The sequence below is a fragment of the Kogia breviceps genome, chromosome 3 (assembly GCF_026419965.1).
Source record: "Kogia breviceps isolate mKogBre1 chromosome 3, mKogBre1 haplotype 1, whole genome shotgun sequence".
Taxonomy (NCBI): Eukaryota; Metazoa; Chordata; class Mammalia; order Artiodactyla; family Physeteridae; genus Kogia; species Kogia breviceps.
Window position 1 is genome coordinate 92,940,350 of NC_081312.1, and position 27,268 is coordinate 92,967,617.

The 27,268-nt window shown below is 35.1% G+C and overlaps 1 protein-coding gene across 1 annotated transcript in view; it reads right to left on the reverse strand.

Annotated features, from left to right (window-relative positions):
• Positions 1 to 27,268, reverse strand: part of FAM227B (family with sequence similarity 227 member B) — a 255,296-nt gene that overhangs the window by 215,773 nt on the left and 12,255 nt on the right. The window contains exons 2-6 of the mRNA XM_067029222.1: positions 18,567 to 18,620; positions 16,059 to 16,290; positions 8,240 to 8,307; positions 3,553 to 3,588; positions 2,983 to 3,087 (exon numbers count right to left, since the gene is read on the reverse strand). Coding sequence (XP_066885323.1) covers positions 2,983 to 3,087; positions 3,553 to 3,588; positions 8,240 to 8,307; positions 16,059 to 16,290; positions 18,567 to 18,617 — 492 coding nt within the window. The 5' untranslated portion in view covers positions 18,618 to 18,620. The remainder of the gene's footprint in view (positions 1 to 2,982; positions 3,088 to 3,552; positions 3,589 to 8,239; positions 8,308 to 16,058; positions 16,291 to 18,566; positions 18,621 to 27,268) is intronic.

The following is a 27,268-nucleotide window of genomic DNA, read 5'->3' on the forward strand; positions in this document are numbered from 1 at the left end:
AAAATCAGCTGAGTCACACCGGGCATATTTCATATTCTCAATAATCACATTTGATTAGTAGTCACTGAAATGACAATGTAGGCTAGACCAGGAATAGCAAAAATCCAAGACACATGTTAACAATTTCCGTTTTATGCTGAAGACAGGTATCAACAATCATGGGATTCTAACCCAATGGGCCCCATCATAAGTCTAGACCATAAAGATAGTGTTCTCTCTAAGCAATTCATCAAAATAGGCACATAAAGTTAATTTACCATGACTACTAGAGACTATAAGTCTTGGTTTAAATAGGTACCTTCAATAGTCATTTTATTTTATTCACTAAAAGTTTGTAATGCCAGATTCAGTAGAGTTCAAGAATTCTTTTAATGAAATCCATAGGTATGAATTTCTGTTCCTCAAGTACAAGTCTACAAAAAGGATACCGTGCAAACGTTTATACCAAGGAGATTATTTATCATGCATACTGTGGGAGCACGTCTCCTTCATAGGCCACTATGTATAGTATATACATTGGTAACAGCTTCAACTTATTTAGCACTTCTTAATTACAAAAACATATGAGAAGTACATAAAGAAAAAAGTAGAAAATTAAAATACACGAGAAAATCTGAATTTTTTTATTGAAATTACTTGCAAATTTCAAGCAAACATGCTTTTTGTATAAACTGCATGATTGCTTCTATTCTAAGCTTTGGTTATGTTTAGTATCACTAACTTTCTTTTTCAGGAAAATTCCAAATTCTTTAAAATATATCAGTATTTAGTCAAAACAACCAAAACCAGAAATCAGCCAAAAAACCCCAAATCCAACTTAAAGTTAAATGGTACTTTCCTCTATCACCCTCTACCCTTTTGTGATACTTTTTTGATTCAAATAAATGTAAACGTACCTTAAAACCTATACATTATCTTACTTGGAACTTTTTCTCCTAATATAGATTCTAGGTTGGATAAAACTACTTCTAATGTTCTCTTGAATTTCTGTTTGTGTATATCTGTATCTTTGTGGCTCAGCTTTCTCAAAATATAGGCCCCTTTTCACTCAATTCAATAAAATTTTTACTGAGCATCATCTGTAGCCAAGGGTCCTTTCTGGGTGCTAAAGGGGATAATTTATACATTATCAAGAAACTTAATCTATGACTGTATGTTCAGGAATGTATTTGGATGGGGTTATGTGAATCCAGTCAATTCCATGGATTCCCTCACCTTCAAGCATGTAACAGTAACCCTTTAACCTTCTTTTTCCAAGTTTCAGATGTTATAATAAGCATTTCTATGAAATTACCTTCCCTCTGATATTATTTTCCTACACTTATTTTCTCTTTACTTTAATGTCATCATCTATCTCAATGCCACTACATTGTGCATGCTCTAGCAAGCCAATTTAAATTCTTTATTGAAATCAGGGAGGGGTATTAACAAATAAAACACTGGTTGTCTATACCTAGATATACCACTGGTACACAAACTCAAAATATACTACACCCAGCTGCTTGTCATATCCTGTGCACCCCTTCCTCCAAACCCATACCTACTTATACACTCCTCACTTTCCTACTTCTTTCAATAATGCCAGCGTCCTCCAAGTTAACCATATGAAATGTTTATCATAGCTGTAGTTCTATGCCTTATTTATGCAACTGTGATGTACATGCATCCATAGCTAAAATATAGTCCCATTTTAGAACACAGAATGTGAGAGTTAAAAAGATTATATTGTCTAGAACATTTATAAGATTATTTTAACAATAATTTGTATTAATTTCTTTTTACAATAAAAACTTTTCCCTGAGGAAACTTTGGAAAATATAGTCAGAGAAAGTAACAAATAAGCTCATGATCCAGGCATAACAATTACCATCTATTGTTTTTCTCTAAAAAAAAATGGTATCAGGTGATCAAGATGGCAAACTAAGCCTTCCCTCTCACCCAAATCCCATAAAGCATAAAATAGAATTGAAAAGCATCTGTATTAGCATGGAAAATAAGAGAGAGTATCATTACTGAATCATTTTAGGTGGAGTGTTCAACTGAGGTGCTCTGTGGTCCCCTAACTGAGGGGAAAACAGGAGACCCAAGTCAGGTTAATCAGATTATTTCTTGGAATACTGTCTCTTGAAGATGGAACACTAAAGTGATACACTCTCTTTCATCTTGAAGAGAGGGAAAAATGGGCAGAAAATAAGGCTGGAGCTGATTCATCCAAATTTAATGGTTGATTATACTCCTTCTGAAGGACTATAGAGTACTATAGCAGGAGAGAAAACAGGGATTTTGTGTTGAGAAAGAAAGAGCCACAGGAAGGCTGGGGGTGAGGGATGGGAAGAGGGCCTACTAGGGGCCATGTCCATCTTAGAGAGAGAACTGTCTTGAGAGGAATCTGCCTGGAGGTACAAGGAGCACTGTTCAAGTCCCCAGGAAACAGAAACCTTTTTAAGTGACTGCATAATATTTAAGTGGGTGGGAAATCAATACCAGTAACCACTCAGCCCTCCTCCTATCCCTGGCAATCAGTGTCCAATGATCTAGTTACCTTCCTATGCCTGCAGTTTTTCATCAAGTGGCTACTCTGTAGGGATATTTCTTAAAAATTCCCTAGACACTTGTAGGTTCAAAAGGTAGGGTTGTGGGGAAGGGCTCTCATAAATTATTTTGGGATCAAAATGAGCAGGCTAACATATCCTGAGCTATAGAGCAGGAAGAGGGAGAGTGAAACACCTGTTATAGTCACATGCCAAGCCAATGCACACTGGCAACCTCAGACTCCTGAGGCAGTAACACAGAATCTAATACATTCTCTTCTGGAGATTAGGGTGTTAAAAATGTCACTGGTCTTTCCTGCCAGACTTAATGCCCAAAAGAATTAAATCTTGCTTAACACCTAATCTGTCATAGCTTTAAATTAAGGTCTAATTCATTAAATCATAGTCTCAAAATATATCACACAATAAAAATAAAATAATGTTTACATACGTCAAAGTCATGGGCTTTTAAAATAAAAAGATAAATTCGTTCAGCATTCAAATGTCTGGGTAGTTGAGTAAGCTCATTTGTTCTGAATCCTGGGAAGTTGCAACCCTAGAAAGAGGGAAATACCACAGAACAGGAATTACTTCATTCTTTTCAGTATAGTAGTCTCATATGACTGCAGAAGACAGATATTTAACTATCATTCATTAACATAATTATTTTACATATTTTTACTAAAAATAAGTAAAATATATTTATCCCACCTAAGAAAAATCTTCATATTACCTGTTTCTATGAAATTAAGAGCACTGACATATGCATATGCCAAATCTAAAAGTAAAAACAATTACTTCAGAACTAATTTTGACATAGCTCAAATTACCAAGAATTTTAGCTACACTACACATAAAGAAATGGACTAGGCAGAAAAAGAACGCTTCTGTATTTGTTTCCAACTTTCTCTCCTGGGGCCCCTATCTAAATTTATAGCTATATCTATCTTATTGTAAACATTCTTTTAGATCCACATAATACTTTTGATATATAATCTCATAAAACAGAAATTGTAAATACCTCTATATGCTTCTTTGTCTCCATGTCATCTGAAAGCTGGAAAACATTTAAAAACATTTTTTAAATTCTAAATTTAAGAATTTTTATACTTTGTAACTTTGTTCAGTTAACGTGTGTATGTGTATACATCTCTTACTGAGGCCTAGAATGCTGTTGCTGTATTAGATGCTGGGACTGCAAAGATATTCCTTGCCCTCAAGTTAGTCAGAGGGCAAGAGAGGAATCAGATACGTATACAAAACACAAAGAGATAAGGGCTATGATAGAAATATAAACAAACTACTTATTGCAGTTTGGGTCCACCGGGAAAGACTGTGAGGTGGAATTTAGTGTTCGGAATGTTTATTGGGAGTGCCTTTGGGATCAATATCTATGGAAGGCAAGAGGAGAGGGAAGATTGAGAAGTCAGCTATGATGCAAGTCTAACAGCCCTGACCCTAAGCAGAGCTTGTGAACTGAAAGGACCCATAGTAGTTGTCCCGCACTGGGTTGAAACTGCCAGGCCTTTCTGTTTCCGACTTGATTAGTCATTGTATGTGAGTGGCTCCTGGAGTGACTCCTGGAGTCGTTTACTTGGGAGAGGAAGTTCTCTCTGTGAGAGGCAATTCCTGAAGGGGCTGCAGCTTAAGGGTGTCCCCTAACAGCACTCTTAGCAGTTGGGGCAACGGGTCCTTCCTTGAAGGGGAATCTGGGAGGCACATCTTTGTGTCCACCACACTACTTTACACAGAGAATAAGAAGCCTTCTGTATAAATTAGTTTTTGATCATCTAGACATGTTAATATATTGTTTATTATTTTCCATATACCCATTTCCTCCCCAAATACATAAGCTTACAGGCAAATTTTACACACTACACACATACATATATTATTTAAGAGAAGACATAGGAAACCAATTTGAAAGGATGATTACAGATTGCTAAATGAAAGAGGATCACATTATTGGCATTTAAAAAATGTGCAAAGGGATAAAACAGAGAAGGAAAGTGAGATCAATTATAAGAAAGAAGGCTGTGTGCTTGACAGGTACAGATATAACTGGTCATTAAAGATGGCGTCAGATTTAGAAAGATGTTAATGTTAATCTCAAAGTCCTGGCTTTATTCTGCAGGAAGCAAAGAAATACTTTTTAAGGAACAGAGTAACAGAACTAGTTCTTGGTCATACAACCTGGAAAAGATACCACAAAAATATAAATAATTCATGTTAAAATCCTGGATTTCCCTGGTGGCACAGTGATTAAGAATCTGCCTGCCAATGCAGGTGACACAGGTTCAAGCCCTGGTCCGGGAAGATTCCACATGCCACAGAGCAACTAAGCCCGTGTGCCACAACTACTGACCCTGTGCTCTAGAGCCCACAAGCCACAACTACTGAAGCCCACGTGCCTAGAACCCACACTCCACAACAAGAGAAACCACCGCAATGAGAAGCCTGTGCACTGCAATGAAGAGTAGCCCCTGCTCACCGCAACTAGAGAAAAGCCCACGTGCAGCAACGAAGACCCAATGCAGTCAAAAAACATATTTAATAAAAATTATTATTAAAACTTTTGTTAGTGTAATTCATCTAAAGTTCATTTCAATAGATCCTGGAAAGTCATCTGATAAAATTCATTAGAATTTTTGAAATTCTTTTAAAAATTAATACAGAAATCACAGTGAATGATGTAACTACCAGTGTTCCCATGTTCCCACAACCTAGAATGGATTACTGTTATTTTAGTATTTGCTTAAGACTATTTAAGTTAAAATATGAAGTTTACATATAATAAAATATAAAATTATATCCCTTTTTTACCATGATCTCTAGTTCAAACTGTGTGTTCCCCTTCCTTGAGATAGTCACTATCATTTGTTTGGTTTGCACCCCCTCAATTCCATTAAAATACTTTTACATATATGTGTATATATATATAGAAAGAATATACAGACTTTTGGTATGTTTTTAAAATTTAAAGGAAAGATATTAACAGTACATATTACTTGGTAACTTGCCTTTTCTCACTGAATATCATGTTTTGACAATCTACACAAGTTGGTATTTATGGACCTGCTAAATTCCAGATAGCTTTCCTACCAACCTACCTATTCCCTCTGCAAAATATAAATAAAAATCAATAAAATTTCACAAGCAACTTTTGCCAAACATCAAGAACAAATGATATCCCTATATTCAACAAACTATCTATAGACTAAAGAGATGAAGCTAAGTAACTCATTTTCTGAATTTTGTATAATTTTTATACCAAAACCAAAAAAGATAACCATAACTTATCAAACATAGATGTAAAATCCAAAGAGCAAACCAAATCCAGTAATGCATTAAAAATATATCTTAATATAAGAATGGTTCAACTTCTGAAAAGCTGTTAATGTAATCTGCCACATTCACACATGAAAGGCTTAAAATAGCTTTTGCTATCATCACAGTGGATTATTTTCCTCTCCATTTCAAACCATGAAGATGTTTTTAGTTTTTGTGCACAGCGATATCTATATTCAAATCTAATATTTAATCTACATCTATACCCACATCCATATATCTTTAATAAACTTTGAGTAAATGTAAATATCTTTAATCTGAAAAAAGTTATGTAAACATTTAAAGTTGTACCTAATAGCAAAGTACTAGCATTCTTTCTGAGTCAGTCAGACAAGATGAGAAACTGGTAAGATTGTTGAGTAATATACCTATACCAATAATAATTTCCTATATACCAACAATAACCCATTTAATTACATAATGGAAAACTAATCTCATGGACGTAAGTAATAAAAATTTAAGATACCTAGGAATACATTTAACAGGGAATGTGTAGAACTTATATGAAGAAAATCACACGTTTTTACGTGAGTATATGTGTCATATAAAAACAAAAAACAAAAGCAAAAACAAACCAAAAAAAATGAACAAACCAAACCAAATGAAAAACTAACACATATAAAGAGAATAGAGTAGTGGTTACCAGAGAGGAAAGGGTAGTGGGGAGGACTAAATGAGTAAAGGAGATCAAATATGTGGTGACAGGCAGAATCCGTATTTTGGTGGTGAGCATGCTGTAGGGTATACAGAAGTAGAAATATAATGTTGTACACATGAAATTTATGTAATGTTATAAACCAATGTTACCTCAATAAAAAAATAAATTTTAAAAAAAGCACACAAACCTACTGATAGACCTAAAATAACATCCTTATGCTTTATTCCCTTACACAAAAATAAACACTGGAGTTTAACACAAAAAATAAATCTGTAAGAATAATATAAGAGAACACAGGTGAACATATGTATGATCTTGTAATGAAGAAAGCTTTCTTAATATTATGGCACTAAAGGCAGAAGATTTCAATAAAAAATTACAGATTCATGAAAATATAAAATGCTATACAGTGAAAAAATACTTTTGGGTTAAAAGGCAACCAAGAAAGTAATATATATGTAACATATGTTACTGAGAAGGGTTAATAGTTTTAAAGCATAAACAGCTCTTAGAAATAGAAGAACAGCTAAAAAATGCCCAAATTTCATAAATAGGCAATTCATAATCATAGAAACACAAAAGCTAATAAAAACCTAAAAAATCAACTTCATTAGTGAAATGTATGAAACTGATAACATTTATGCCTATCAATTTGCAAACATTAAAAAATATATTAAATATTGACAAGGGGATGGGTAAGGGATCAATCACAAACTCTATTGTTATGAATATAAATTGGTGCCACCTTTCTAGACAACATTTTGGCAGTATGTATCAAAACACTTAGCTTTTCACATTTTTCCCATGTGGTTCCACTTCTGAAATTTATATTAAGAAAATAATCATGCATAATCACAATTTTTAGCTCCAAATATGTTCACAGCACCTTTGTAAAGAATAATGAATAATGAAAACTAACCTAAGCGTCCATCAAAAGGGCTATGACTTTAGTTTATTTTTGAAATGATGTAGAATGATATTTAATGATGAAAATTCCATAAAACATTTAATGAATTAGAAATACAGTTTAATTTGAATTTTCTAAAAAAAATTTTAAAGAACAATGAAAATGACAATAGTGAGATATATGTAATTTATTTATAAATGATAAAATTAAGATGCTTGCCTTTTAGTGCTTATCTGTTTTAATTTTCTAAAATGACTACCTTAGTCATAATCAGGAAAAAAAGGTAAAAAGTAATTTTGAAATTTAAAAAACATTTAAGGAGGTGGATGGATGAGTGGTAGCACTTAAAGTCTTTATAGCTTTAATTTTAGAATGTATTTTTGAAAAGGACTAAGTTTCTAAAAGTAATTCAAAATATAATTCTAATCAAACTCTCAGAGATTTTTTAAAAAATTAACAAAGTAATTCTACAGGCAGTAAAAATAACTGTTATTTTTTTCCTAAAGAAAGATGAATGATATAGGACCTGTATCCCTAAGATGTTATAAATTTTTAAATAACCAGAGGATGAAAAATGTCTTCAAATAACTTCTAGTGATGTGAAAATGCCAACACTCATATTGAGTGTGTAAAGAAAAATATGAGTCCAAATATTTTAAAAACACAGGGATAGATAGATGATAAAAGATTAAAAGGACATTTTTAAATGTTATTAGTACTTATCTATGAAATTATAGTGATTATATTTTCTGTGAAAAAATAATTTTTTAAGGAAGATGAAAACAAATACAATACCATTATCTTCTTTTCCTTATGGTAATTCCTTGGAAATGCCTTATATTGTTCCAATTTTCCATGAGAACCTTTAAAAAAATGAGAATTCACAACATATAAATATAAAAATAGCCTTTAAAATTGAAAAAAATTAAATACTTTAAGTAGATTATATATAAAACCATTCAATGAGATCAACTAACTATTTTGACAAGCATAATGCTAGACACACACAGTCTTAGCTGAACAATTGTATCTCCTGTTTCCTTTTGCTATTTAGAAATGTCATGCTCCAACTAATATATCTTTAGTACTTATTCCTATATCCAAAGTTTTACCTTAATCTCTTACTACTGAACAAGCCCATGTTTTTCAAATAGCTCACCCACTTACATTTGGTTGTTTCACTGTCACCTTATATTCAATACAGTACAGTACTTTGGAGCATGGCCCAGTGAAAGACTATGGGGGGGCTTTGAAGTCAGATAACCTAGACTTGAGTCCAAGCTCTGATATTTACACATTGAGGACAATGAATATATAGAAAATTATTTTTTAAAAGAATACACATGTGCTCTCTCTCTCCCTATATGTTTATATAGCCACACATGACTATATATATGTAGCTTGTATAATTTCAAAAATATTTTTTAAAATTAAAATAATTAAAAATTCAATAAGGGACTTCCCTGGTGGCACAGTGCTTGAGAATCTGCCTGCCAATGCAGGGGACACAGTTTGGAGCCCTGGTCTAGGAGGATCCCACATGCTGCATAGCAGCTAAGCCCATGTGGCACAACTACTGAGCTTGCGCTCTGGAGCCTGCAAGCCATAACAACTGAGCCTGCATGCCACAACTACTGAAGCCTGCACACCTACAGCCCATGTTCTGCAACAAGAGAAGCCACCACGATGCAACAAAGAGTAGCCTCCGCTCGCCACAACTAAAGAAAGCTCACACAAAGCAACGAAGACCCAACTCAGTCAAAAAAAAAAAAAAAAATTCAACAAGAAAATTGTAACAGTAGTGAATTTAATACTATTGTATTTAAACACATTCTCAGATTTTGAAAACTCAAGGTCCAAAAAAGGATATTAAATAGATAAATAATATAACTATTATATTTATTTAATACACAGAAAATACTTTATTAGTACAACCAATATCATTCTTAAGACATATATGACGAGTAAAGCTTCTTCATCTAGGCAGCAGGAGTGCTTCCTGCAGTGGCCAGTTTAATCCAGTTTTCAGTCTTTCCAACTCAAAGAACCAACCTCACTGTGCACCTCAGAGATGCCACAGGAGCCAAGAACACCCTCTCATCACAGGTCATTCTCATTTTGACAAAGCTCTATGACTGTAACCTCGGGAGCATCAAAGAGGGGTCACTTTGGACCTGTGTGGCTGACAAGGTCTTGGTGCTGTGGCCTGATGGAAGGCTGGAACCTCTAAGATAGGAAAGCCGAGTTCAGGACATTGGACCAACAGAGACCTCTGGGCCCCATGTAATATAAATTGGTGAGGGCTCTCCCAGAGATCTCCAGCTCAACACTAAGACCCAGCTCCCCCAACAGACAGCAAGTACCTGTGCTGGACACCCCATGCCAAACAACTAGCAAGACAGGAACACAACCCCACCAAATAGCAGAGAGGCTGCCTAAAGTCATAATAAGGTCACAGACACCCCAAAACTTACCACCAGACATGGTCTTGCCCACCAGAAAGACAAGATCCAGCCCCACCCACCAGAACACAGGCACCAGTCCCCTCCACCAAGAAGACTACACAAGCCACTGAACCAACCTCACCCACTGACAGAAGACACCAAAAACAACAGGAACAACGAACATGCAGCCTGTGAAGAAGAGACCCCAAATACAGTAAGGTAAACAAAGTGAGAAGACAGAGAAACACAGCAGATGAAGGAGTAAGGTAAAAAAAAGCCCAGACCAAACAAATGATGAGCAAACAGGCAGTCTACCTGAAATAATTCAGAGTAACGATAGTAAAGATGATCCAAAATCTTGGAAATAAAAGGGAGAAAACACAAGAAATGATTAACAAGGACCAAGAAGAACTAAAGAGCAAACAAACAATATTGAACAACACAATAAATGAACTTAAAAATCCTCTAGAACGAATCAATAGCAGAATAACTGAGGCAGAAGAACAAATAAGTGACTGGGAATATAAAATAGTGAAAATAACTACCACAGAGCAGAATAAAGAAAAAAGAATGAACAGAATTGAGGACACTCTCAGAGACCTCTGGGAAAACATTAAATGCACTAACATTCGAATTATAGGGGTCCCAGAATAAGAAGAGAAAAAGAAAGGGACTGAGAAAATATTTGAAAAGATGATAGTTGAAAACTTCCCTAACATGAGAAAGGAAATAGTCAATCAAGTCCAGGATCACAGAGTCCCATACAGGAAGCACAGAGAGTCCCATACAGGATAAATCCAAGGAGAAACACACCAAGACACATGTTAATCAAACTATCAAAAATTAAAAACAAAGAAAAAATATTAAAAGCAGCAAGGGGAAAACAACAAATAACATACAAGGGAATCCCCATAAGGTTAACAGCTGATTTTTCAGCAGAAATTCTGCAAGCCAGAGGAGAGTGGCAGGATATATTTAAAGTGATGAAAGGGAAAAACCTACAACCAAGATTACTCTACCCAGCAAGGAGCTCATTCAGATTTGACGGAGAAATTAAAACATTTACAGACAAGCAAAAGTTAAGAGAATTCAGCACCACCAAAGCAGCTTTAAAACAAATGCTAAGGGAACTTCTCTAGGCAAGAAACACAAGAGAAGGAAAAGACCTACAATAACAAACCCAAAACAATTAAGAAAATGGTAATAGGAACATACATATAGATAACTACCTTAAATGTAAATGGTTTAATGCTCCAAGCAAAAGACATAGACTGGCTGAATGGACACAAAAACAAGACCCATATAAATGCTGTCAACAAGAGACCCACTTCAGACCTAGGGACACAAACACACTGAAAATGAGGGGAGGGAAAAAGTTATTCCATGCAAATGGAAATCAAAAGAAAGCTGGAGTAGAAATTCTCATATCAGACAAAATAGACTTTAAAACAAAGACTATTACAGGAGACAAAGAAGGACACTACACAATGATAAAGGGATCAATCCAGGAAGAAGACATAACAATTGTAAACATTTATATACCCAACATAGGAACATCTCAATACATGAGGCAAATGCTAACAGCCATAAAAGGGGATATCTACGTTAACACAAACAGCGTAGGGGACTTTAACAGGCCACTTTTACCAATGGACAAATCATACAAAAGGAAAAGAAATAAGAAAGCAGAAGCTTTAAATGACACATTAAACAAGATGAACTTAACTGATATTTATAGGACATTCCCTCCAAAAACAACAGAATACACTTCCTTCTCAAGTGCTCATGGAAAATTCTCCAGGATAGATCATATCTTGAGTCACAAATCAAACCTTGGTAAATTCAAGAAAACTGAAATCGTATCAAGCACCTTTTCCAACCACAATGCTATGAAACTAGATATGAATTACAGGAAAAAAAACCTGTAAAAAATACAAACCCATGGAGGCTCAACAATACACTACTAAATAACCAAGAGATAACTGAAGAAATCAAAGAAGAAATTTTAAAATACCTTCAAACAAATGACAATGAAAACATGACGACCCCAAACCTATGGAATGCAGCAAAAGCAGTTCTAAGAGGGAAGTTTGTAGCAATACAATCCTACTCCAGAAACAAGGAAAATCTCAAATAAACAACTTATCCTTACACCTAAAGCTATTAGAGAAAGAACAAAAAACCCCCTAAAGTTAGCAGAAGGAAAGAAATCATAACGATCAGATCAGAAATAAATGAAAAAGAAATGAAGGAAACAATAGAAAAGATCAAAAAAACTAAAAGCTGGTTCTTTGAGAAGATAAACAAAATTGATAAACCATTAGCCAGACACATCAAGAAAAAAAGGGAGAAGACTCAAATCAACAGAATTAGAAACAAAAAAGGAGAAGTAACAACTGACACTGCAGAAATACAAAGGATCATGAGAGATTACTATAAACAAGTATATGCCAATAAAAATGGACAACCTGGAAGAAATGGACAAACTCTTAGAAAAGCACAACCTTCTGAGACTGAACCAGGAAGAAATAGAAAATATGAACAGACCAATCACAAGCACTGAAATTGAGACTGTGATTAAAAATCTTCCAATAAACAAAAGCCCAGGACCAGATGGCTTCACAGGTGAACTTTATCAAACATTTACCAAAGGGCTAACACCTATCATTCTCAAACTTTTCCAAAATATAGCAGATGGAGGAGCATTCCCAAACTCATTATACGAGGCGACCATCACCGCGAATCCAAAACCAGAGAAAGATATCACAAAAAAAGAAAATTACAGGCTGATATCACTGATGAATATAGATGCAAAAATCCTCAACAAAATACTACCACACATTAAAAGGATCATACACCACGATCAAGTGGGCTTTATACCAGGAATGCAAGGATTCTTCAAAATACTCAAATCAATCAATGTGATACACCAGATTAACAAATTGAAGTATAAAAACCATATGATCATCTCAATAGATGCAGAAAAAGCTTTTGAAAACACTCAGCACTCATTTATAATTAAAAAAAAAAAAACCTGAACAAAGTAGGTATAGAGGGAATCTACCTCAACATAATAAAGGCAATATATGACACACCCACAGCCAACATCATTCTCAATGCTGAAAAACTGAAACCATTTCCATTAAGATCAGGAACAAGACAAGGCTGGCCACTCCCACTGCTATTTTCAACATAGATTTGGAAGTTTTAGCCAATCAGAGAAGAAAAAGAAATAAAAGGAATCCAAATCAGAAAAGAAGAAGTAAAACTGTCACTGTTTGCAGATGATATGATACTATACATAAAGAATCCTAAAGATTCTACCAGAAAACTACTAGAGCTAATCAATGAATTTGGTATAGTAGCAGGATACAGAATTAATGCACAGAAATCTCTTGCATTCCTATACACTAATGATGAAAAATCTGAAAGAGAAATTAAGGAAACACTTCCATTTACCATTGTAACAAAAAGAATAAACATCGAGGAATAAACCTACCTATGGAGACAAAAGATCTGTATGCAGAAAACTATAAGACAGTGATGATAGAAATTAAAGATGATACAAACAGATGGAGAGATATACCATGTTCCTGGATTGGAAGAATCAACATTGTGAAAATGTCTATACTACCCAAAGCAATCTACAGATTCAATGCAATCCCTATCAAACTACCAATGGCATTTTTCACAGAAATAGAACCAAAAATTTCACAATTTGTATGGAAACACAAAAGACCCCAAATAGCCAAAGCAATCTTGAGAATGAAAAACAGAGCTGGAGGAATCAGGCTCCCTGAATTCTGACTATACTACAAAGCTACAGTAATCAATACAGTATGGTAGTGGCACAAAAGCAGAAATATAGATCAACGGAACAGGATTGAAAGCCTAGAGATAAGGTGACTATGTGTACATGGGTTTATCTTTGATAAAGGAGTCAAGAATATACAATGGACAAAAAACAGCCTCTTTAGTAAGTGCTTCTGGGAAAATGGGACAGCTACATGTAAAAGAATGAAATTAGAACACTTCCTAACCCCACATAAGAAAATAAACTCAAAATGGATTAAAGACCTAAATGTAAAGCCAGATACTACAAAACTCTTAGAGGAAAACATAGGCAGAACACTCTGACATAAATCACAGCAAGATGCATTTTGACCCACCTCCTAGAGAAATGGAAATAAAAACAAAAATTAAAAAATGGGACCTAATGAAACTTAAAGGCTTTTGCACAGCAAAGGATACCATAAACAAGACGAAAAGACAACCCTCAGAATGGGAGAAAATATTTGCTAATGAAGCAACTGACAAAGGATTAATCCCCAAAATATACAAACAGCTCATGCAGCTCAATATCAAAAAAACAAGCAACCCAATCCAAAAATGTGCAGAAGACCTAAATAGACATTTCTCCAAAGAAGATATACAGATTGCCAACAAACACATGATAGAATGCTCAACATCACTAATCATTAGAGAAATGAAAATCAAACCTACAATGAGGTATTACCTCACACAGGTCAGAATGGCCATCATCAATAAATCTACAAACAATAAATGCTGGAGAGGGTGTGGAGAAATGGGAACCCTCTTGCACTGTTGGTGGGAATGTAAATTGATACAGCCACTATGGAGAACAATATGGAGGTTCCTTAAAAAACTAAAAACAGAACTACCATACAACTCAGGAATCTGTCTACTGGGCATATATCCTGAGAACACCATAATTCGAAAACAGGCATGTACCACAATGTTCTCTGCAGCTCTATTTACAATAGTCAGGACATGGAAGCAACCTAAGGGTCCATTGACAGATGAATGGATAAAGAAGATGTGGCACATATATACAATAGGATATTACTCAGCCATAAAAAGAAACAAAACTGAGTTATGTGTAGTGAGGTGGATGGACCTAGAGTCTGTCATACAGAGTGAAGTAAGTCAGAAAGGGAAAAGCAAATACGGTATGCTAACACATATATATGGACTCTAAATAAAAAGAAAAAAATGGTTCTGATGAACCTAGGGGCAGGACAGGAATAAAGAAGCAGATGTAGAGGATGGAGTTGAGGATACAGGGAGGGGGAAGGGTAAGCTGGGACGAGGTGAGAGCGTGGCAAGGACTTATATACACTACCAAATGTAAAATAGATAGCTAGTGGGAAGCAGCTGCATGGTACAGGGAGATCAGCTTGGTGCTCTGCGACCACCTAGAGGGGTGGGAGGGAGATGCATGAGGGAAGGTATATGAGGATATACATATGCACATAGCCGATTCACTTTGTTTGACAGCAGAAACCAACACAACATTGTAAAGCAATAATACCCCAATAAAGATGTTAAAAAAAAAGACATGTTACAAGTTTGCCCGTTAAATAAAGAAAAAGATAAGAATCATCATTAGTATCTAAAACTATTGTGAAATTGTTAATAAACACAACTAGGTAAAGGTTACATAAATACTGAAAAGTAGTAAAAATTATCATTACTTACAGATACGCTTTTCACTCAGTCTGCAGTTATCCAATAGTGAATGCTAGGTACTTCCCACAGGTTAACTTAGCTCATACAGTTCAAGTCTCACTCCTTTTACTTTGGGTTGTAGGTTTAACTGTTTTTATCTCCTGACTCTTGCTGACTTGCTTGTCTCTGGTAACAATCTTAGTTGATGCAACCCTGTTTCCCTGATATTTGGTTACCTTTGTTCCAGCTCAAAGGTCAGAACTGCTTTAGGCTTTATCCTAGCAACACTTTCTTTGAATCCAAATATTCATTTTCAACTAAAAATCCAAATTGGACCATTGCAAAATGAAGAGGTTTTAAAATAGAATAAATTTATGTTTTGATTTTTTTTTTTTTTTTGCGGTGCGTGGGCCTCCCACTGTTGTGGCCTCTCCCGTTGCAGAGCACGGGCCCCGGACGCGCAGGCTCAGCAGCCATGGCTCACAGGCCCAGCCGCTCCGCGGCATGTGGGATCTTCCTAGACTGGGGCACGAACCCGTGTCCCCTGCATCGGCAGGCGGACTCTCAACCACTGCACCACCAGGGAAGCCCTATGTTTTGATATTTTATATTTTAGGATTTCATTCTTTATGAGAACACACACACAGTGATAGACACACACAGGTGACAATTACTTTACACATATAAAAAATAAGGTTTACTTGTCCTGGAAATTATTCTGTTCCACTCAAATATTTCAGAGACATGGTTTTCCAGAAGAATTGAACACTCGGCTAATCTTGACTCCATGGCCATGGCTGCATCATGTACTCGCGGGACATTCCCCCATAGATGTGTATAAATTGAAGTAAGTGAACTATCTTCTTTTATTTTCTTCAGAGTACATAACAATTTATCATTATCCCCAAAATGGATTTCCTTTGGCCAGTGATCCTGCAAAAAATGTGAGACAATAAAACTTAAATCATTTTTTTAAACGAATTTAAATAGAAGAGCTCAAAAATCAATGAGCTGAAATTGAGGCTTTATTCTATAACATTATTTTTTATTAAATGCATTTTTTTAATTTGTGAAAAAAACATAAACTTTAGAAGTTTCAGATGCTTTACAAAACCCTTTTTTATCATTTGAAAATAAGTTGCTTACTTGACTGATGACCCCATCATCCTTGAATACTTTAGCATTTATTTTCTAAAAACAAACCATCAGAATAAGGAAACTGGCATTGTTACATTGTTCCTATCTAATTCTCTGGGTTTACTCAAGTTTCATCAACTAAATCAATAATGCTCTTTATAGCAAAAGGCTAGTTCAGTATCACATATTGTGTTTAAGCATCATGTCTTTAGTCCCCTTCAGTCTACAACAGTTCCTCAGTCTATGCAATTAAAACCACAAGTTCATACTGATAACTCTAATTCCAGTTCCAAACATTCTAGTTTTCTCTTTCCATATTATGACTACCACCTCCAACAGTGAAAAACCTACCTGCCATTATCTTAAATATATGTAATTATTTGATCAATCTTTTCAGGTAGCCAATCTCTCCTATCCATTGCCAGACTCTTCACTATGTGGATGCCCCTCTCATCCTGCTTAGGCTCTGACTTCTCATACCAGGCCATAGCCTACCTCCACATTTCCTGAACTATCTCCCCACCCAAGGCCACATGTGAATACCATCATCACCCCCTTGGACCCCGACACCTGTGGTATCACATGGATCCTTCCCCCACAGTGGCTGAGTTCAGAAAGGCTGCTCTGGGTGACCACAGAACATTCCCCTCCCCCTGCCAATGTGAATGCTGCCTTGTTTTGGCCGCCAAAAGGCCTTAGGACTACATTGTTCAGGAAGGGAAGGAGAACAAGGAAAGGGAAGAAAAGAAAGGGAAATGAAGGGAAGGAAAGGGGAAACACAACATTAATATTTGCAAATCTAAATTTATCTTTTAATAAAATTTTTAATACCAAAACAAAGAAATATAGCTGACACAATTAAAGGTTTGTGAATAAGAGAATGCTTTCTAGAATAGTAGGAACTTTCACAGGATGAAACTCTTTAAGAGGAATTTGGGTAAGATATTCTGAGATTTTAGCTTGAATGGGAATAAATCTGAAGTCTGCAGATCAGAAATTTTAAACCTGCATTGGTCTATTCTACTTTCATTTTTCCTCCTTTAAAAGCTTCCTAAACCCACTGTATTCTCTAATGATAACAGGTACCTGAATAATACCCAGCTTTTAATGCTGGAGAAGTTTCCCAGCAGGATCTAGATGCCCCTGCCATTTTGGAAAAAGAGAATATTACTTAGATACATAAGTGCCCTCTTCCAAATCCTATAAACATACATCTTAAAACACATAACCACCTGGAGAAGTTTTCCAGCATTAAAATCTGGATGTGTCAAAAATACAAAGATCTTAGAAAAATAAGATATGATCACAATATATACTCCCTGGAGACAAACACTGTCAAATTAGAATGACAGCCAGATTTGAAAGCATAGTCCTTATATTATGGGTCATCAGTTGCTATTGTTAGGGACACTGGGAAAGTGGGGAGAGGCTAAAATGGAAATGAATTTGGGAAAAGTGGGGAAAGGCTAAAATGGAAATGAATTTGAACAGATTATACAATATGCACAAAGGTTTATGAAAAGGTAGCCTTTATGCCAGACCTGAGATATCACAATTCTTGTCCAATATACTGAATTACAGTATGAGGTGGATAAAGTATCTTGAAATTCTACCAGCCTGATTAGATTATGAATTCCCTACTTTAAATAGTGAGATATATGATTAATCTATAAATGATAAAATTAGGATGCTTATCCTTTTCAGTGCTTATCTCTTTCTTTTAATTTTCTAAAATGACTATCTTAGTCATAATTAGAAAAAAAATATATTGGTAATTTTGAAACGTAAAAAATTACATTTAAGGAGGTAGATAGATGAGGGTGGCACATAAAGTCTTTATAGCTTTAACATTATATAATTTTAGAATGTATTTTTTTTAAAAGGACTAAGTTTCTAAAAGTAATTTCAAAAGGCTACTGTAATTCTAATCAAACTCTCGACAATTTCTTTTTAAATTGACAAAGTAATTCTATAAGCAATCAAAAAGAATTGTTATTTTTTCCTAAAGGAAGAGGACTGATATGTGCACCAGTCATATATCAAAGTCCCATAAAACAGGATATTCTACTCACCAAGTTTTGAAGCTTTAAGAATTCTTCAATGTTCTTTGGAGGTTCTTGCATTTTCTAATGAAGTAAAATCAATATTGTTCATTAACATAAATTCAGATTGTTTATATGATGCTTACACCTAATTTATTTAAATACATTATGATACTGGACTTAAGTTAAAATTTTCAGAGCTATAAGACATTGTTAAATATTCACTTTTGTTAAGTCCTTGCGCTTTGAAAAGGGATAGAGATCAATGTTTAAATTCTGAGCCTCTAAACCAAATTCTGTAAAAGGCCTCCCTCTCATACACTGCTCCTGGAGAAAAGTTCCATAAGAATCCTGCTAAATATCCTCATTTCCAATTCCATCAAGAGTTCCAAGATATTTTGAGCTATCTTGGATGGTGTCTACAATAAATTCAGAGCCAGTAATATAATAACATTTTCCTCTTGCTGATGAAATATTTTAAAAGGCACAGTAGTGACCTGGTGAAAATAATTTAAATCTTTGAATGTTTCAGTGTAGTAAGTAATAATCCCATTTTTGCTGGTAGTTTCTTTGTAAGTTGAAAATGTATTCTTTCATTAGACAAATTAATTTTAATCAAGACATCTTGTTATTCCTTGCCTTAGAGACTGTGTGCACATTCGTCCTTCTGCTTGGAAGGCTCCCCTGCCCCAAGCCCTCTCCCTCCAATTCATTCTTGGCCTATTTAACTCTTATTTCAAATATCAAATTAAAAGCTACTTTCTCTAGGAAGCCCTCCTTGGCCCCCCAAAAGATTTTTTATGTTAACAACACAGATTTGTATCTCTATGAGGACAAAAACTGCAGTGTAAACACTGCTGAAATTTCAAAATTTCATGTAGTGATTGGCCAATGGTCAGTGCATAATTAAGTACTGTGATGTGCATAAATTAATGAATAAATGAGTAGACGAATGTCAAAGAAATGTGTAAGTATTTTAAAAAATAATAATACCATTTCTAGAGAAAGAAAAACCAGTGAGAAGAAGGCAAAAATAACAGGAATTCAGAATATCCTAATATAATACCCTAATGCTCTGATGATGACATGTCTAAAAAGACTGTATTATAGTTTAATTTCCTAGAACATATTTCACATCAATAGATAAAATGATTGAGATTACAAATCACAAGCCCATGTTTTGCAAAATTAACTACACATTTGAGGTTGAATACAATATTTTACAGTCTTAATATTGTTTAAAATGTGATGAACATAAGTAAATATATAACAGATAATACAATAATAAAATAAAGGGCACATGTGACAATCATTATAAAAAACAAGTGTACAGAAGTAAAGATGCACAAAGCTGTCAATAAATTTTATGGAAAACACAGGCTCTAGGCCTAGCCAAATTGAGAAGAGTAAGAAATAAGAGATGGTGTGCACAGAATGCTTAGAGACAAAAAAAATGTTCACAATATAATCTTCAGGGATAGTGAGTATAGCAATTTCACTAGAAGAAAGCTATCAGTATATTTTGAAATGCACAGAATACAAAGGAGCCGATTTAAAGCAATTTAAATGTTACCTTTTTTTCCCCTTTGTAATGGCTGTCAAACCACTTCTAGTACAAAGCCCTAAAAATACCCAAATTTCAACTAAAGGGAATTAGAAAAAGGAATTGAAGAAGTGAAACTTGCATAGGAAAGTTTCAGATAATTTCAATATACAATCCCAGAGTTCTCTAGGGGGGAAGTTAAAAGGAGGTGAGGCATAAATTAAACAGACTTATGACCTTGGTAAGATATAGAAGGATGCAAAAACACCGATGCTTCTATGGTAACAATATGAAAATCCCAGACCAAATAAAAATCTTACTTTTCTGTGGGGTTAGTGAAAAGTGGTGGATGTCAGTAAGCAGGACTACATAATTTGTGACAATTCAGAGTCCCTTGTTCAAAAAATAAGAATTCTAAGATGGTAACATCTATTCAACCTAGTATAGGGTCCTTCTCATCAGTAGGTCCTATGCAACTGCACAGCTTGCAAGCCCATGAAGCCACCCTCCCTGTAAGTCTTGATGACCTGAAATCCAGAGAGGAACATCCCCCCTTTATAAGTGAGCATAAAGCTGTGGCAGCTTCCTTACCCAACAGTGAGCTCTGTGCATACACTGAGGGAAGAGTTGGCCTGCCATAGAGCAGTAACTTCAAAGAGATGAAGAGAAATCAGCTGGGCCTCAAGAGTCAGCATGAGCTGGGGAATGAACCAGAGTCTGAAAGATACCCAAATGAAAGATTAAATGACTCAACCAAACAATCCCTTCTCCGGCCCCCAAATCTTACTTCTGAGTTTTGTTAGAAAAGGAGCAGAAGAGGAGGGGCTGGAAAGACACAGAACTTACATAAATCAACACATTCTTATAGTACTTGGGTTCCAGAAGCCCAGACAGAATTGAGTACAGAGGTGAACCAATAATATCTAAAACTTCATTCCACACGTGTACCAACTCAACATTGACAAGATATAACAGGTGGCTGTGAAGAGGGAGGTTGGAATTTGGGTTAGTCACAAGTTAACTCAATCTAATTAAAGCTGCAGCCAACCCTAAAGCCCAACTCAAATCTAGGAGTATTTAAAAAAAAAAATCAGCCTCTCACTTGAAGTACTAAGGAGAGAAAAAAGGCTTGCGCTCTCAAAACTAAAACTAAAACTTCAGCCTCCACAATTTTTTCCACATAATGTCTAATACACAATATAATTTCAAGACATACAAAGGAGGAAAATGGGATCCATAATCAAAAGAAAATGCAGTCAATACAAACCAATTCACTGAGAATCCAGTGACTGTAATTAGCATCAAGGACTTAAAAACAACTATTATAAATACATTAAAGATTTTAAAATATAGGTTGGATTATAGTGCATGAAGACATGGAGTATTTAAAGATAAATAGAAATTCTATAAAAGAAGCAAATGGGATTTCTAGAACCATGCAAATACCAAACATAAGAAAACTGTGTCTATATTAATATCAAAGTAGACTTTAAGACAAGGAGTATTACCAGATATAAATAAGGTTATTTCACACTGATAAAAGGTCACTTCATTAAGAAGTCATACCAATGCCAAATGCATTTGTATCTAATAAGAGAGCTTCAAAAGAAAGAGCAGAAGTTGATAAAACTAAAGGGAAACATAGGTGTTGGGCTCCACCTCACAGGCCTGAAAGCCTTTTAATTGCTCAGTTGCAAAACTGAAGAAAGAACCTGAAAACAGAGACATCAATAGTTTAATAGATAGGAAATCTTACAAGTCCAAAGGCCTGGAGCCACACCTCACCTCCAACGGCAAACAGGACACAGCACTAATCTTTGCTACTCCGGGAAAAGGAGGCTACTATTTATAGGGGCAATTAACATCAGGTTGGCTCATCAGTTACCGGGGAAACCGTCAGAGGTCCTTCACAGCCCCTCCGGTTAATGAGGGCAGATGTTTCTCTTTGATAAACTAGCAGGTGGAGCTGTTTTGGTCTAAGGATTAGAATATCTGGCTAGGGAAGGGGATGGTCCAGTAGGGGATATATAAAGAGGAAGAGAGCAGCCATCTTGAGGGGCCTGATCATATAATAGGCAATAGATTTTAAAATCTCTTTGAGTAACTAATGAATCAAGTACACACACACACAAATCAGTAAGGAGATAAAAGTTCTGAACAACATTATCAAGGAACTTAACCTAATTGACATTTATAGAACAACTATACCCCACAACTGTAGAATATACACAATCTTTTCTAAAAATTTTATTTATTTTTGGCTGCGTTGGGACTTTGCTGCTGCATGTGGGCTTTCTCTAGCTGCAGTGAGCGGGGGCTACTCTTCCTTGTGGTGCTCAGCCTTGTCAATGCGGTGGCTTCTCTTGTTGCGGAGCATGGGCTCTCGGGCACACGGGCTTCAGTACCTGCAGCATGTGGGCGCAGTAGTTGTGGCACATGGGCTTAGTTGCTCTGTGGCGTGTGGGATCTTCCCGGACCAGGGCTCGAACCCATGTCCCCTGCATTGGCAGGTAGATTCTTTTTTTTTTTTTTTTAACATCTTTATTGGAGTATAATGGCTTTACAATGGTGTGTTAGTTTCTGCTTTATAACAAAGTGAATATGTTATACATATATCCCCATATCTCTTCCCTCTTGCATCTCTCTCCCTCCCACCCTCCCTATCCCACCCCTCTAGGTGGTCACAGAGCATCGAGCTGATCTCCCTGTACTATAAGGCTGCTTTCCACTAGCTATCTATTTACATTTGGTGGTATATATTTGTCCATGCCACTCTCTCACTTTGTCCCAGCTTACCCTTCCCCCTCCCCTTATCCTCAAGTCCATTCTTTTTTTTAACATATTATTTTTAAAATTTTTTAATTTTTAATTTTTTTAACATCTTTATTGGAGTATAACTGTTTTACAATGGTGTGTTAGTTTCTGCTTTACAACAAAGTGAATCAGTTATACATATACATATGTTCCCATGTCTCTTCCCTCTTGCATCTCCCTCCCTCCCACCCTCCCTATCCCACCCCTCTAGGTGGTCACAGAGCATCGAGCTGATCTCCCTGTACTATAAGGCTGCTTTCCACTAGCTATCTATTTACATTTGGTGGTATATATTTGTCCATGCCACTCTCTCACTTTGTCCCAGCTTACCCTTCCCCCTCCCCTTATCCTCAAGTCCATTCTTTTTTTTAACATATTATTTTTAAAATTTTTTAATTTTTAATTTTTTTAACATCTTTATTGGAGTATAACTGTTTTACAATGGTGTGTTAGTTTCTGCTTTACAACAAAGTGAATCAGTTATACATATACATATGTTCCCATGTCTCTTCCCTCTTGCATCTCCCTCCCTCCCACCCTCCCTATCCCACCCCTCTAGGTGGTCACAAAGCACAGAGCTGATCTCCCTGTGCTATGTGGCTGCTTCCCACTAGCTATCTATTTTACATTTGGTAGTGTATATATGTCCATGCCACTCTCTCACTTTGTCACAGCTTACCCTTCCCCCTCCCCATATCCTCAAGTCCATGCTCTAGTAGGTCTGTGTTTTACTCGCATCCTACCACTAATCTCTTCATGACACTTTTTTTTCTTAGATTCCATATATATGTGTTAGCATACGGTATTTGTTTTTCTCCTTCTGACTTACTTCACTCTGTATGACAGACTCCAGGTCTATCCACCTATAACTCAGTTTCATTTCTTTTTATGGCTGAGTAATATTCCATTGTATATATGTGCCACATCTTCTTTATCCATTCATCTGTTGATAGACATCTAAGTTGATTCCATGTCCTGGCTATTGTAAATAGAGCTGCAATGAACAATGTGGTACATGACTCTTTTTCAATTATGGTTTTCTCAGGGTATATGCCCAGTAGTGGGATTGCTGGGTCATATGGTAGCTCTATTTTTAGTTATTTAAGGAACCTCCATACTGTTCTCCATAGTGGCTGTATCAATTTACATTCCCACGAACTGTGCAAGAGGGTTCCCTTTTCTCCACACCCTCTCCAGCATTTATTGTTTGTAGATTTTTTGATGATGGCCATTCTGACTGGTGTGAGATGATATCTCATTGTAGTTTTGATTTGCATTTCTCTAATATTAATGATGTTGAGCATCCTTCCATGTGTTTGTTGGCAATCTGTATATCTTCTTTAGAGAAATGTCTATTTAGGTCTTCTGCCCATTATTTGAATTGGGCTGTTTGCTTTTTTGACATTGAGCTGCATGAGCTGCTTGTAAATTTTGGAGATTAATCCTTTGTCAGTTGCTTCATTTGCATATATTTTCTCCCATTCTGAGGGTTGTCTTTTCGTCTTGTTTATGGTTTCCTTTGCTGTGCAAAAGCTTTTAAGTTTCATTAGATCCCATTTGTTTATTTTTGTTTTTATTTCCATTTCTGTAGGAGGTGGGTCAAAAAGGATCTTGCTGTGATTGATGTCATAGAGTGTTCTGCCTATGTTTTCCTCTAAGAGTTTTATAGTGTCTGGACTTACATTTAGGTCTTTAATCCATTTTGAGTTTATTTTTGTGTATGGTGTTAGGGAGTGTTCTAATTTCTTTCTTTTACATGTAGCTGTCCAGTTTTCCCAGCACCACTCATTGAAGAGGCTGTCTTTTCTCCACTGTATATTCTTGTGGCAGACGAATTCTTAACCACTGTGCCACCAGGGAAGTCCCACAATCTTTTAAAGTAATGGAACATGGAACCTTCACCAAGATGGACCTATGCTGTACCATAAGACAAGTCTCAAAAATTTCAAATAATTGAAATCATTCAGAGTGTGTTCTTTGACCACAATAGAAAATAGTAACAAAAAGACATTTAGGAAATCCTTGAATATTAAATAATCCATTTCTAGCTCAAAGAGGAAATAATAAGAAAAATCAGAAGGTTTTCTAACTGAATGATAATGAAAACAGAATGTATTAAAATTTGTGGGATGCACCTAAATCTATGCTTAGAAGAAAACACATTGCTTAGGAAGCTAAAAAAACTGAGAATTAAAAAATAAGTAGAAAAAGGAATAAAAAAGATATAAGCAGAAGTCAATGAAATAAAAATACAAAACCAATAGAGAACTCAACAAACTGAAATCTGGTCTTTTAAAAGATAAAAAAATTGATACCTTAATAGATTTAAGTTAAAAAAATGAAAAAATATAAATGTTCAATACCAGGAATGATGAAGGGGATGTCATTAGGGAATGTGCACACATTAAATGACTAAAGAGCACATAATTTAAAACTTATGTCAATGAATTTGACAACCTAAATGAAATGGACAAATCCTTAAAAAAATTACTAAAATTGAAAGAAGATGACATAGTAACTTTCAAAAATAGAGGAAGGAATACTTCCTAAATCATTTTATAAAGCCAGAATAACTTTGATAATAGAATCTTACAAGATTACAAAAAAAAGATAATAGACCAAATGTCCCTCAAGGACATAGATACAAAAATATTTAACAAATTACTAACAACTTGAGGCCAGTCAGATATAAAAAGGATATATCATGCTCACGTGTAGTTTACCCCAGGAATTCCAAAATCAGATATAATTTTACATTGTCTTTAATGTATCATCAGTGTTGAGAGGGATTCAAAGCTATGAGATTTGTGGTAATTTTTAATGTCTGAATTTTAAAATTCTATGTAATTGTTTAAAACTGATTTTTATTCATAATAATGACTTTTAAGATACATTATTCTAAAGATTCATAGAAGACTTGAGCATAAATATTTTACATTTAGGTGTTTTAAATTGAAACCTATTATTTTCAAAACACAATTAATGATCATTGCTTGAAACACAAGTCCTTACTCAGTAAATCTTGTTCTGATTTTTAATTATAAAGGTTTCACAATCATCCAGGTTTGAAGTCTGAATTATCTTAGACTCTTCCTTCTCCTTCCTTATCTCCTATATCCATTTTATCACAATTCCTTTAAAAAATACCTGTAATTATGCCTTCATTTACAGTTCCAATATTAATATAATAGTTATAATTATGGCCTGTTTTTTCCAAGTCATATGTGCAACTAATTTGTGTTCCTTAATCTTTTTGTTAAAGTAAAAGACACATACAGTAAACTGCACAGCTCTTAAGTGTATGGATTGATAATTTTTTTTTTTACAAATCTATACACCTCTATAACCAATGTACAAATCAAGATACAGAACATTGCTAGTAACCCAGAGTAATGTCTTAACTCCTTCCCAGTCATTTGCCTCCCCAATATAAACAGTATCCTACTTCTACCTCTCTAGATAAGTTTTGCCTATTTTTGAACTTCATTTGAATGGAATAATCAATATGTGCACTTTCTACCTTCCTCCACTTGACGCTGTCTGTAAGATTCATCCATGTTGTTCAACATATAGTAGTAATGTTTTTCTTTGCTGTGTAATATTCTATTGTATAACATAAACCAAAATTTATCCATTCTACTTCTGATGGACATTTGAGTCCTTTTCTGTTTGTGTAAATTATGTGGTATATTATTAAATCAAGATAATATGAAATCTTTTTAAATATCTTTGGGTATACTTGATATAGAACTGGGAGTGGAATTGCTGAGTCGACTTTAGTAGATATTGTCAAGTAGTTTTCCAAAGTGGTTGTCCCTATTTTCACTCTGAACAGAAGTGTATGAATGTTCCAGTAATTCACATTCTTACTAAAGAATTTAGTATTCTTTAGTACTACTGTATATTGAGTATTGTCAATACTTTTAAACGTAGAAATTCTGGTGGGCATGTAGTTGTATCTTGTGATTTTAATTTTCATTTCCTTGATGAAAAATGATGCTGATCAACTGCTTGTTGGCAATCTGGATATATTCTTTTGTGAAGCAAATGTTCAAGTCTTCTGCTCAATTTTTATTTGGGAGTTGGTATTTTTAACTGATTTTACTGATATTGATTTGATGGCATTTTTATTAATATTTTATTGTTATGATGTAGAGCTTTTGTCAGATAAGACAAAACAGTGTGCACCATTTTAATGCTTTTTATTATGATGCTTTAATGTTAGTAAAGTCAATTATTTATGCTTTTTTTTTTTTTTTTTTTTTTTTTTTTGTGGTACGTGGGCCTCTCACTGTTGTGGCCTCTTCCGTTGCGGAGCACAGGCTCCGGACATGCAGGCTCAGTGGCCACGGCTCACGGGCCCAGCCGCTCCACA